Here is a 13,953-nt window from a genome sequence, read left to right as displayed (position 1 = left end):
GCACTTAGATCGTAACTTTGCGCTCGTTTCCAGTTCTCTCCTAGATAGCGGACTTGGGAATACTGGGCCGTCATCCGGATCCAGGACTTTAGGCTCTTTGCATTCACGGGCGCATCGAAGTGAGGGCTCGAGCATGCGCAGATCAGAAGTTTTATCCGTGTTCTCTGAGGGTGACATGGAGGAGGAACTGGAGAAGACCAAGGTTGTCAAAGCATTCTGGGACCTGCGTCAAGAGGTATGAACAAGCATACGAAAACGAAATCAGGGGCATTTTTTTTTTTTTTTTTTTTTTTTTTTTGACGTTTCCTGCCTGTCGAAAGCGTCAGTTTTTTTACTAGCCATTAAATGAACTAACGTGAAAGAAGATTTTGTTGACTGGAAATGTAAAGTTCATTGTAAATCTAAATTATGCACTCTGGCCAATATGGCCAATGTACTGCGCGAGCTTTTCCAGGCTATTGAAACATGAAGTGACTTGTAGAATTGCTACTAACCGCTGGATAGGATGCTTGGCAGTCGCGCCGGTATAAAGTGGCTACGTAGCCTTGACCCGAATTTATGGCCCTTCCGTCTTAAATAAGGCGTTTTTGATTACTTTGTTTCTTTCTTTGTTTATTTGTTTAGGTTGCTGTCCTATGCCGTTTGAATCACCCTTGTGTAGTTCGGCTTCTTGCTGTCTCCCTCCACCCTCTGTGCTTTGTGTTAGAGCTTGCTCCGTATGGCAGCTTAGCTACAGTTCTTGATGAACTTTCGTCCAAACGTGAAGCTCTAGAAACTGAAGGAGGGGTAGTGTCCAGGGCTAGGGAGGCCATACTTGGCCGTGAGCTGTCGTACAAGATCGCATATCAGGTGAATTTCTAGATATATTTTAACTTTTCAGAAAAGACTTTTGAAGGAGCTTAGTCGCATCATTTTGAGTTCTTTTAGCCACATACAAAATTACCTTTAAATTAAAGGAAACCTGCAAATACTAGTTTACTAAGATAGAATAACACCTAAGAGATAATAATAAATCATAAAGGAACAAGGATGGTTAAGGATGGAGAAGATTAACGCGGATTACAAACGACGAACTTATAAACTTTTCCAGTTACGCAAACCGCGAGGTAACTCCTACATGTAGAAGTGGAGCTGTTTACGGGATGCCTATCTGTGGGGTGGGGAACTGTGGGGACAGTCCCCCTGGGATTTAACAGTGTTGTTGAAACAGGGATATTCGGACTGCTTTTTCATGATGAAGAAGTTGATCACTGTACAATGTACGCCACTGGGATAAGGAATTCTTGATTGGAGCTTGCTCGAGTAGAGGGTGTACGGGCAGACTCGAAGTTCAAAAGATTATTTTACTGGTGTGCTGCTTGGTGTTAATTTTAAAACAGAGAGAAGACAAATGCTAAGCTCTTAGCCGTTGTGAAAAGCTGTTACGATCTCTTGGGTTTCTTCAGAAGCTAAGGGTGAGACCTAGCGTGCGTGTGTCCGGACAGAAAATAAATATGCTCACAAAACAGCGTAATCCATGTGATGAAAATATGAATAAATTACGTATGAATAAATTATATACGAACAAATGAAGTATGAATAAGCTAGGTATGAATAAATTGCATACAAATATATTAAATATGAATAAATTACTTCTTGATTTATGCTTTGGCGTGCATCATTGAGTTATGGTACACGCGGGAAGACTAGAGAGCAAGAAATAAGCGAAAGAGTGCTCCTAACTGCACAGCTAAAGGCTTCATCAATCGTTTTATAAGATTGACTATGGAACGAAATGCTTCATGGCGAAGCGAAGTTTCCTTTGCTCACACCATGAGAGTACATCATTGGATTTTATACAACAAATGAGATACTACGCGCATTCTCATTGGTCGATAGGTGTGTTTAGATGCGAGTATGTAAACACGGTTGTGACGTTTTAGGTTTACGCGTGCTTTTTAGAAATATTTCATAAAAGCAATGAAGCACTTTTTCTGTGTTTACTACCCTCATCAAAACACTTGGGGGTTGGGAGAATTTTCCAAAGTTATGCAAACCCTCGACTGCATCCCGGGTTTGCATAACTTCCTCGGATTCTCCCAATCTCGCTCGTGCTCAGATGAGGCTATGTAACCACGGACAAGCACTCTATTGCTTAAATGATGCACGCTTACGTATACAAGTATACTGAGTTTGATAGCGCCGCTTTGCAAGCTATGTTATGATAACTTTTGCTTTTTTTTTTTTACCTCAGGTCGCCAGTGCTATTTGGTATCTTCACGACTGTGACATCATCTATCGGGATCTCAAAGGCGACAATGTGTTGGTATGGTCACTAGACGAGTCAAGTCTACTGAACGTAAAACTTTCCGATTATGGTATCTCCTGCTTTGCCACCCCCCAGGGGGTTGCCGGAGAGGAAGGGACGCCCGGCTATCAGGCACCGGAGATTCGCACCGGGGTTGGATATGATGAAAAGGTAATGGAACGGGAGAGTTGCGGGATAAATGATGTCAGGTTATTCAAGCGTTACCGTGATGTACAGCAGCTGTGTGTATTTGCGCAGGCGCGCGAGGGCAACCTGGTGTTTCCTGGGTTTCACTAAAGATAAATGAGTCTTGTTGCTTAAAGTAGTTCGTACAGCCATTTTGAGATCAAATGTGGCCAAAGAAAAATGCTAGTCTTCGAGTGTTTTTCAACCCAAACGTGAAGAAATTTTTATTATTACTTCTCTTAATACAGTCAAACCTCAGTTAAGCGGTCACTATTAAGACGTCAGTATTCAAATTCCCGATTTTCGCTTCACTTATAATATTTACGATATATTTGACCTCCATTAGGCTGTCACCTCTATCAGACGGACGCGATCATCTTGTAAACTTCCCAGTTGGCTAATTTTATTGTAATTCACCTCTGTTAAACGGTCACCTTGCTACATTAGGTGGTCAACCGGAGCACAGTTTTATGGTCACCAGAAACTTACGCTGGCGCTAAACATAAGTCAGTGACATGCTTCTCCAAATTAAGTAAAGTATCCCCAAATCACAGGCGACCATGACTGATATTTTTCACTAATTCATGTTAGACGTTAACCTTACGAGCAACATTACTATAAAACCTGTTGGCTAGTGCGTAGACTTCTTAGAAAATGCAACTGCGTATGTTTCGCATCACCGTTGTTACGAACAATAAATGTAGATTACAGGTTTACTTTTGTTTTCTTGTTCAATTTTTGCCCTATATCTCGCTAAATTTTGATCGCCCTTTTTTTAAACGGTCAACTTCTTTTAATCGGTCACCCAGCTATTTCCTGGGGATGACCGTTTAAGAAGAGGTTTGACTGTAGCTGAATTGTTCAAGAGAAAAATGTTTGTTTAGCGGAAGGTGTAGATCTTATCATTGGCAGCTTGTTTTATTAAACAATTAGATTATGAGCTCTAGAATATTCTAATCGTTTTAGTATAAATCTACTTGTCGTTCAAAACTTTATCTAAATACTCTCCACAGGCAACTCGAAAACGCAAAGAAGCGGCCGCCATTTTGTTAACAAGCGCACACTGCTACGCTACTCACCATCTACAGAATAGGTAGTGAGTAGCATAGCCAATAAGAAAACGGCATTCGTGATAGAACGCTAGTAGATTTTTCCTTATTGCTCTTAGTAGGTGATTGTTCTTCGACTTTTTTGAACACGTTTTCCTCGAGGTCAGAATAAAAATGTGATGCGTTAATGATGGCGCATCCGAAATGTATTCGTGTTCGTTCAAGTTGTGTATTTCAAAACTGTTATTTTAGGCCTAATGCCAATTCGACTTCAGTTCTAGCTGGTACAGTTGAAAGAAGCCGTTTGCTTATTCATCTTGCACTAATCAGAGTCTTGCTTTTTGTTCAGGTGGATATTTTCTCCTTTGCAATCTTTGTGTTTGAGCTTTTGTCTGGAAGTCGCCCTTTTCGTGAATACCGGAACATTATTGACATAAAGAAGGCTATTCGACGAGGAGTCCGGCCATCGCTTGAATCTTGTGATCTAGATACACAGATACCACGACTTGAAGGTCTTATGAGGTAAAATTTCTATCCCTTTGAGGTCTCATTAAGCTTTTTATGGAAATAAAATCAGCTTGTATTGGAAGTGAACATTATTACAATATAGATATTGGGGTCAATGTATACAATATGATACAATCAATAAAAATGATACAAATGTCATAAAATACAATTACAAATACAGTTTAAAGCTAAACGACTTCAACTTATGTTCCTTAAGGGAGCCCCTTCCACTCTTTAATTATTTTGACGAAAAACGAATGAAAACAGTAGTTAGCTGCAGCTTTTGGTTATCTTAACTTAAGCGAATGGTTTGCCCTTGTTTCATTATGAGAAAAAAATTCAAAGATGTCAGCGCAGTGAAATCCGTTTATATTCTAGCAGGAATAGGTAAGACCTCCTTAATTGACTCGGGGTTATTCTAAGCAAGTATTCTCAACCTCTCATCGTATGACGTCCCTGCTAACTTTCCGTGTGAGAGCATACTTCGAGCTCCTCCATAACCCATACAAGTTCCTTCCTAATTTGTATTGGTTTAACAGCTTGGCTTGTCATTCCCTGCAGGTCTTGCTGGCATCAGTTACCGGAGAAACGGCCTCCTGCCAGCGAGATATTGCAGCTGATGGAGGAACCTTCGTTCTTGTGTCAATGTCGACTCGTGCCTTCAACCAGCGAAGGCTTGCTGGAGAAAGTTACAACGATTCATGGCCTATCGCTGGCTGGCACTGGTAATAAAACGAGTTCATGATATTGAGAAGGCGACTAAAAAACGTGTATACTTTTGTACCCTCCCTAGTTCTTAACTCTTTTGTTTGTTCGTTCGTTCGTTCGTTCGTTTACTCGCTCGCTCGCAATCGCTCGCTCGTTCTCTCAGTCGGTCGCTCATATTGTCTGCACATTATTCCCTCCCACTGCCCTTCCCTCTGTCTACCATGATTTATCTGTCTCTATGTCTATCTCTCTGTCTGTCTGTTCGTCTATCTGTCTATCTGTCTGGTCGTTTGTCTACGTCTGTCTGTACGTCTGTCTGTCTGTTTGTCTGTCTGTCTGTCTGTCTCTTCACCTTCTATTCCTCTCACATTGCTAAATTTCCTTATTTATTCATTCATTTCATGTTGCACTTCTTCGTTATTTCTTGTCGCCATTTTAATTTCTTTCCTCTTTTTCAGGTAATCCTATGGCTTCCCAGGCCAACGACAGTCCCTCGACCGAAACTACATCCGGCTTTGTGTTACTATGGAGTCGAGAACGTGAAAACCGTTACTACAGTATGGTGAACTGCGAAACAGGAGTGTTCTATACGTACGAACAAAAATGTCCCGGTCACAGAGTGCTGTGTATGACCAGGGTGGGCAATCGCACCTGGCTGGGAACGGAGGTAACGCAAATCCGTAATTTTGAGAAGGTATAGGGGAATTTTTGTTTACAATATTCGCCTCACTGGCATACGCGCTTCAATTTCTGAACGAGCTACAAAAATTAAATTCAACTCTGAACATTGAAGGAGTGTGACATGATTAACCATCCCAAGAAATTTCAGCTCATTTATTAAGTATATTTTGTGCAGGGTTGGTTTTAAATCTCTACGTTGTACAAAGAATGTACAGGCTCAGTTAGCGCCTTTGCCACGCAGAAAAATTGCCGTTTTTGAAAGCTCATATCTCCTACAATATTATACCCAAAGAGCTATTTTTTTTTTCCATTAGAGCACTTACGCTACTCACAATACTACAGCTAATTCAAATACACACAATACTTACTAACATAATTTAATAAATAAACCGTATAACTCATTACTTACAATATCGTTACATAGCTTACAATACTAACTTAAACATACTGTACAATACTTTTATGTTAAAATACAATCACAAAGGCAATAGAAAGTTACAAAGAAAGCGATACAATAAATAGTTAGAATACAGTTATTGTTTACACAGGACAAATTGTCCCCCATTTTTGGTTAAATTGATCTAAACTTTTGTTCTTAGTGCAGATATATTTTCTCGTTTCAAATTTAATTTTGATGTTTATCTTAAACCTAGCTAAGCTTGGAAGTGTTTGAGATCTTCTGTAATCGCATAGATATAGTTTGGCTATCAATAAGAAATAATTTAGTTAGGGGCATTCTGAAGTTATAATGCCTATTAATACATCTTGCGAGCTAAGATGAACAAATTCTTTTGATAAAGAGTAAAAGTGCAATTCAAAATCTTTCCAGAAAAGCTTTGAGTATACGTTAAAAATTTCGCCAATTAGGAAGAACACAAGCTCTTTAAATGTTTTGACTCTGTTCGTATTTATGCAAAGTGGTGTACTAACGAGGAAGCCATGACCTGGCCAATAAAGTCCCCTACATGTTCTGCGCTACGAATTGTTCTATCACATGTCTAAAGAAAGGCCTATTCTCTTCACTGTTATCACAACAACTACTGCATTTAATTTTTAACGTATCTAAATCAGCTTAACCTTTACAATCGAAAGATGAAGCAATTGATTCTCCCTACTCATCTCCAAACAGTATTTTGTAATTGTGATGAGAAATTATAGGTACATCAAGACGATATCCCTGCTAAGTTGATGAATTCCTTTCTTCTCGTCTCCTGTCTTCCAGACAAGTTACTGACATGGTAATGAGAAATTTGAAGTTAATCATTGTTTTGAAACGACTTTTAGTAACTCTTATTATGTAGGTAAATTCCAGGTGATGGATAAACATAATTAAGTGCCTTGTTTCTTCAGGGGTGCACAGTGGAGGTGTTCGGACGCAGGTCCTGGCGTTTGCCTTCAACTCTGTGGTCCTATATCACTAAGGCCCCAGTTCTGGCACTGTTGACAGAATATGCGCCTTCAGAAGCCGATTCCTTTGAGACGTCAGAACCACAGGTAGGCATCTGTCATTTACTTTTAACGTGGTTTCTTTTTACTCCAATGCTGCTTGTCAACAATGACTATTTTTGAGATGTGGTCGTCGATAATTGTGCTTTGGTTTTTGTGTGAGGTGCGGTCGTCTAGTGGTTCGACACTGATCATTCTGTTGTTCCTGGGCAAGGCACTTTGCTCTCACAGTGCCTCTCCCCGCCCAGGTCACAGTTGCTCGACGGTTGGTGAACGCTATCCACCGAAAAATATAGATCACTTTCCCGTGGATAGATGTTAACAAAGTAAACTACGCGAAAGTGAAATATTCTTGTTATGTGTTATCCTTTCCTTGAAAACGGAAGCAAAGATATTGTTGTTCAAAGGCTAGCAAACGCTATTCTCTCTCTCTCTCGCCCGCCCCCCGCTCTTAAAACTCCAAAAAAATTATTATCTAGTAGTAAGTGGAATTTGTTTTGTTAGCAATTATCGACTGCATATTGCACGTTACAATAATTTTTTCTTCCTTGTTTTCTGTATATTCTCCTGTTACCAATATAGACCTTAAACTGTGCGGAGTGCCATTTCCAGGTGTAAAATTATTGGATCATAATAGGAATAAGCTTAATAAAGAATTACTAATGACTAACTTTAACTTATTGATTGTTCTTGTTCTTTGTATTTCAGAGTGGAACAATAGTTAAAAATGTGTACGCGTCCCTTGCGAATGGCACTCTAGTGGTGTTCACTCCAAAGACGGCCTCCACCGCACGGAGGTGCTCACACAATGATGTCACCTTGGTACAAAAGGAGGAAGACGAGCAGCTGATAAGAGAGAGCGACAAATGGTCCAACCTTCAGGTATGTCAGTTATCCTTCATCGTGAAAGGACCCATTACTCAGATGGCGGGTCATGAAATTTTCACCCCAACTATTTCAAGTTTGTCGATTGCAGTCTGTAATCCTAATCTCTCAAAATCTTGTCAAGTCTTGCTGTGTTATCTTTTTTACTCTAATAAGTTTTATTTTGGAGCTTTTGATTGGTTCTTAGGTAGCTTTCTATATCACAAAACACAACTCAATATACCGTTTCATAGTTTATGCTCTCACCATTTTTCACCATGTTTGCGTTATACGTTCTTATGGCTGGTTATCTTTTATGGTCAGTAACGTGTTCACTTACTCATACAATAAGAAACCATTTTAGCAAAGCTAACCGTTATCAAAACGTATTTACTCGCAAAGTAGCAAAAAAGACAGCAACGTAAATCGGTCTTTGTTGTGTAAGATTACATCAGGTTTTTGTCTTAGAAATGGTGAAATCAAGTATAGTTAGGGTCGAGAAGAAATAGCTCTCGAAATCTGAAGATCCCACATTGACTCTTTGCATAGTTTTAACGGAAAACCAAGAAAGGGATGTCACAAAGAACGAGTCCAACGAGAGCAATGTTCGCCTAGAGTGATAGGTACAGTATTAGTGCGACAGTTCTCTTTAATTGTCATTGACTTGAGGTGTCGTACATTAGAGAGTCTTTTGAAAATAAGGCCAAGGTTCGCATTGAGTGAGAACACAAGAGAGTTGGCGTCGAGTGTATAAACTCTAGACTACTTTCGTTTTCTCTCTCCTACACTGTAAGGGGCTCATCAGTAGTGTTATATTATGGTCCATCTTCCAGGTCGTCAATCTTGGCCAACACGGAATGCCCGCTAAAAGCATGGTCCTTGTACGTGACAACAAGGAATTGTGGGTCGGATGCGGTAACAAAATCGTCATAGTCGATACCAGCACGCTGGTGTTACTGGACGAGATTGCTGTGTACCAGACTTCGAGGACACATGTTCGGATCATGGTCACCGATGGCTTGCAAGTGTGGAGTGCTGACAGAAGATCGACGAAGATTTTGCAATGGGCTGTGAGTAGTCGTCAGCTAACGAATATTTTCGACTGCGATTCGGATAGCCCCGTAGGTGTTGTGTTAAGCACAGATGTTAAGGACTCCCGTCGTTTCTCCACTGGGGCGGAAAGTTCTAGGTGCAACCAAGCAGTTAGTGACCCTCCTGGAAATCTTAACCCGTCTTACACGGAGGCCATGTTCAGGGAAGCGATGGCGTCTGAAGGGAACCCCGAAGGCGACGGAAGGGAATCTACGCGCCGAGATGACTCGCTTCCTCGTAAAGTTGCATCATCCTCTAGTATCGATCTTAAGGTTAAAAGAAGCGGCACCTTTGAGAGTTCCGAAGATAGCGATTCGATATCATCAACTCAGAGTCCACCGGTTACAATCCCTGGTTCCAAAGCAAAGTTTTTCAATGAGAAAGAGACGGAGGAAAGCATTTTGTCTCGTTTTCGCTCTCTATCAGCGGAAACCCACTCCAGTGGTGACAGTGGGGTGTCTTCTTTTCGAAGTACCAGCACGACCAAAAGTAACATAGCGAACCCAAATACGACAACTACTTCGGGTGCAGCTCGTGATGCTGCTGAAGATTCACGAACTGACGAGGATTCTACTTCGGTGACTTCCGGAAACGTTCCGAGCGTCAAGGTGTCCGTTGACCTCAGTGAAAGCATTATTGAGCAGGAGAGAGAATCACATGTAGGCGCAACTTCGAAAGATAAGACTAGTGATGAGTCATCTGCGGTTCTAGCTGCTGAAAGTGGTCAATCAAGAGACCAAGAAATACGAGTTACTTTAGACACAGAAGGTAATTCCACTTCGAATTTCGCCGAAGATCGGAACAAAACCCAACAAGATCTCGGTGAAGATAAGTCGAGGAGCCAAACCGGCGAGGCTCATGAAGAAGTTGATGACAGCAAAGACCGTGATCAGGGTGAAAGTGAGTTTGAGCTTGCAGATCGTGAAGAGACTCGTCAAGCCTTCATCGAAGGTACTAGACGAAGCGCTCATCTGGAAATCGCAAGTGCGCAACAGTGCGCATCTATGGCGTCTCTCCAATTGTCTTTCAGTTCTCCTTCACGCGCTCCGTCGCTGATGAGTTCAAAGAGACGAAAATCGCAGCGACGGCAGGCAAACGAAGACAACAAATCGCCCCCTTCCAAACCTTGGGCAGCGAGGCCGAGGTTACGCATACTCGCGGGCTCAATAAATCGGGTGACGTCGCTTCTGTTGGTGAATGGCTCGTTGTGGATTGGTCGAGGAGTTGGTGACGTGTTAACAGTGAACGTGAATTCGGCCAATAACGACCTTCCATTAGGTTACGTCTTTGCCCAGCTTGAAAGCGACAATCTTCTAGGTTACGAAAATGGTCAAGTGGATGAAATTGTCAACAGCGGCACCAACAAGGTTGTTTGCCTTCGACGACTTGAGCCCACGCGACAGAACGCGGCCAGTGAAGATCGCTTTACGGAGCGTTACCAGATAGTCGTGTGGGAGGCCTGGGGCGACTTGGAATTTAGAAAATTCACGAGGCAGTTGAACGAATTCAACTCTTTAGTTGAGTAATAGTTTTTGTGTGTGATCAAGTTGCTGTTAGTTTGAGTTGAGATCCGGATACATGGAGGGACAGCACTTCCCCTAATTAGACTAAGCTAAATTAGCTGGGCTTTTAGAACACGAAGCTTTGGATAACAAAGAGGGTAAACAAAGCTATTGTAGAATCGCCCGATGTGTGATAGACGATTTGAAAGCCGAACATACCTGCTTAGACAAACGTAAGCACGCAAAGACCAAGGGATTAAGTTTAGGTTGTAGAAATGTTTAAACAAGAGTAGGGACGACTCTAAATTTTACGGAGGACATCAAAACAAATCCATCTTTTGAATGTGTGGATTTGTATGTATACATTTCAATCCCCAGCAACCTTACCCATATCTGTTCCTCTATCATTACCTACTATTATCATATGGCTAGCTCTGCAAGTGGGTAATATGGACCAAATCCTGCACTATGATTGGCTACCCAAGTGGACAACAAGGGACCATCTTGCCCGCTCGGGAATACCCACTGCATCTCGCTAGAAAATGGTGTTCTTTATGCTATGTAATGAATCTTAAATTGTTCAAGCTTGGTCGGCAAAGATCGCTCGATATTTCCCTCGTGGTCAATATCTAGCCATCTTGACCTGACGCTTGTTCAATAACCCATACATTTTCTTGCGTATATCTTTATAGCTGAGAAACTGCTTGAAGGTTTCCCCCGGCCTTTAAAAATAAATTTCGTATGATCCCCTCGTTTGAATTTGATCAACTAGAAAGTTGCAATTCCCGACTTATAAAAACATTTTACTTGTTATGACATAACTATGCATTCGTTTGTAAAACGTATGTTGTTATTAGAGACTTTCGCTCAACTAATCAATCAGCCAGTTCGTGTTTTGTAGATTTTTGTAGATACTAAAGACTTTAAACCGTTTCATTTTTAAACTAGATATTTAATATGCAATGAATCTAATTTTGAGAAACTAGTTGTAGAGAATTTTCGTAGAAACAGAAAATAAGATACACGTGCAATTTGCGAGATCTTTAGATAAAACACCAAAAAAGAAAACAGTGCTTGTAAAGGGTCACATAAGGACTTTTCTCATAAGTAATCGATTAGTAGGTTCTCCTCACTGGTTTCATTACAGGTCTTATAGTTCTAGTAAGGAGAATTAAGATTTCTCATTGGTGATTTGCCCCGTTTAAGCTTGTATTGTTGAAATAAGAGGTTATCACCCTGAAGATGACATAATGACGAAAACTTAAGGTTTTTGACTCTTTGTAGTCGTTTAATTGTTCAATTAGAAATTGTTACTAACGTTAGTTTCTACCCGGGTTGGAGTGGGCTCACAAAAGTGATCTTTAAAAGGTCTGTGTTTTTACTCGTGCTTGTGTGTTTGTGGGTGATTATGTTACTTGCAAAAATGATCTTTAAAAGGTGATTGGTTTAGGCACAAAATGATCTTTAAAAGGTGATTGTGTTATATATGATTGTGTTATATACAAATTGATCTTTAAAAGGTCGCTATTTTTAGTCAGTTGTGAAGTCACTTAATTTTAGATACAAACTAATCTGGTAAAAGTTCTCGTTAGGTAATTGCGTTACACACAGTCACGCTGTTGTCTGGGGATTCTATAGGTCACGCTATTTTAAATAGCCGTGCATATAAAGGTCTATTTTTAGTCGATTCGTGGGTCACGCTAGTTAAAATGATGTTTAATAGGTGATTTGCACAATGCCGTCATTTGACTACAACTACCAGGTGTCATTTAGCCAAATGACGACGTCCTGCAAGTCTACAATGGAAAAAGCCACTCTCATCGTTAAATGATAAAATACCATAATTTGCTCGATTACGCTATTTTCAAACAAGAAACTTACGATTATGTGATCAAAATAATAAAAAAAAAAACAGCAATTAAGATGAGAACTTCCTCAATATTAACTTGTTTGAATCTTTTCAAAAATAAACTCGTAAGTATGGTTGTGTTTAGTTTTTAGCTCCACAAGTTTATAAACGAACGATAGGATTTTTATACCTAATCGTATTGTTCAGGTATACTTCGCATATCAGACGAGTTTTTTCGAGCCATGGGTTTAATTTTAGCGAGTTTGGCTGAGCCAGAATACCCATGGTGAAACCAAACGAGTGAGATATTCCGCTGAACTGCACCAAAAGGTAACATGCGGTATTAATCGTAGCAAAACTCGGCCAAAATTCCGTCAATATGCGGTCAATGATTTTATATCGAGGGATATCAAGGATGTCCCCCGAACCACCCTCTCCCCGCCCCCTTCTAAAAAATCACCGGTAGAAACTTCTGACAAGAAATTACTTATTCGTTTTCCCAATGTGAACGTTCCAAATGGATATCACTCAAGTTCAAGGCTTTTTGGCTTTAAACAGGAATGCAAGTTTTTGGGAAAACGTCAAACGGAAATACATTCATCCCGAACGAAAATTCCCAGTCGCGTGATAGGAGTGTATGCACGTGCGTGACGTGCGACACGGAGTCACGCGCGTGTTTGATTTTAAAGCGTAACCTGGAAGTACACGTGACTTCAAATACTGGCATTTCAGACGTCCAGTGTTAGTTTGCTTCCTCAACTTGTTTACTACTGATAAAACTTTGCACTTGTTTATTTTTTTTCGACTTCTCGATAGTCAGCCGCTCAAAACAGACACAAAAGGTTTGATCCCGCAAAGCCGAAGAATAAACGTACTTTATCTCCATCTGATACGAATTACCCTCTCGAGCAACCCTAAATCGAGAATAGGCTGATTTAGCAAGAGAACGGGAACGTCACTTGACGACGGCGCGCGCAGTACAAATACCCAAATATGGTCAAATTAGAACAGAATCCAGGTTATTTCGCGCGCCCTGCAGTCGTCATCTGACGTTCCCGTCCTGTTGCTAAATCAGCCTAATATGTATTCGATACCGCTTTTACTGGGTAAACTGTCTAGATGTGAGGGATATTAATTCCGTGGAATTTTCGGATATGATGGACAGTTGAGGCACTGCAGGGATAATTTTAGCTTAACGCTAGGTTATTTCCAATGTCAGTAGAAGTGATTTTACAACAAGTTGTCAGGAAACAAAATCAATGCTGAACAAAATTTGACTAAAATTTAAAACTGCATATAATTGGTTTGTAACTGGTGGTGAGGGCAAGAAGATATAAGAGAAATTAGATGTTGTACAAACGTTTTCTCGAGTATTTTGTTTTTCTGAAGATGTTTCTTGGACTCATAAGCAGCGATAAAATACAATATCTTTAATTGTATTACAGAAAACCGTAAACAGCCACTCGCAACCTTTAAATTCTTCTGTCAAAACAAGCTTTGTAATTTTTGTATTTAAAAACCCAGTGTGACATTATTTTAGAAGGGTTGTTGACTGGTAGTAACATAAAATGCAGAATTGAAAAAACAGTCGGGATGGTGTATGAAAAGAAATGAAATGTTTGCTGATGATTGTCCTTACACAATGCTCTGTTCCATAACACTGCTTATTACAGCACAGTCTTTGGCAAGGAGTTTAAGTGTGAAATTTAAGCCACTTCAGGGCTTTTTTGTTGGTGTTGCGTTTTTTTCATTTTTTTTTCCCAGTGGCGTAGCCAGGATTAT

General features: G+C 40.4%; 1 protein-coding gene across 2 annotated transcripts in view; it reads left to right on the top strand.

Annotated features, from left to right (window-relative positions):
* The window catches only part of LOC145480908 (leucine-rich repeat serine/threonine-protein kinase 1-like), a 33,287-nt gene extending 19,334 nt beyond the window's left edge, over positions 1 to 13,953 (top strand). For both annotated transcript variants that reach the window (XM_081459259.1, XM_081459251.1), the window contains exons 18-26: positions 34 to 235; positions 625 to 849; positions 2,234 to 2,458; positions 3,872 to 4,044; positions 4,591 to 4,754; positions 5,196 to 5,404; positions 6,769 to 6,912; positions 7,573 to 7,746; positions 8,562 to 13,953. In XM_081459259.1, the coding sequence (XP_081315385.1) occupies positions 34 to 235; positions 625 to 849; positions 2,234 to 2,458; positions 3,872 to 4,044; positions 4,591 to 4,754; positions 5,196 to 5,404; positions 6,769 to 6,912; positions 7,573 to 7,746; positions 8,562 to 10,346 (3,301 nt within the window). In that variant the 3' untranslated portion in view covers positions 10,347 to 13,953. The remainder of the gene's footprint in view (positions 1 to 33; positions 236 to 624; positions 850 to 2,233; positions 2,459 to 3,871; positions 4,045 to 4,590; positions 4,755 to 5,195; positions 5,405 to 6,768; positions 6,913 to 7,572; positions 7,747 to 8,561) is intronic.

The sequence above is a fragment of the Orbicella franksi genome, chromosome 1 (genome assembly GCF_964199315.1).
Source record: "Orbicella franksi chromosome 1, jaOrbFran1.1, whole genome shotgun sequence".
NCBI classification, from domain to species: domain Eukaryota; kingdom Metazoa; phylum Cnidaria; class Anthozoa; order Scleractinia; family Merulinidae; genus Orbicella; species Orbicella franksi.
The sequence above is the reverse complement of the archived record's forward strand: the minus strand, read 5'-3'. Positions and strand labels throughout refer to the sequence as shown.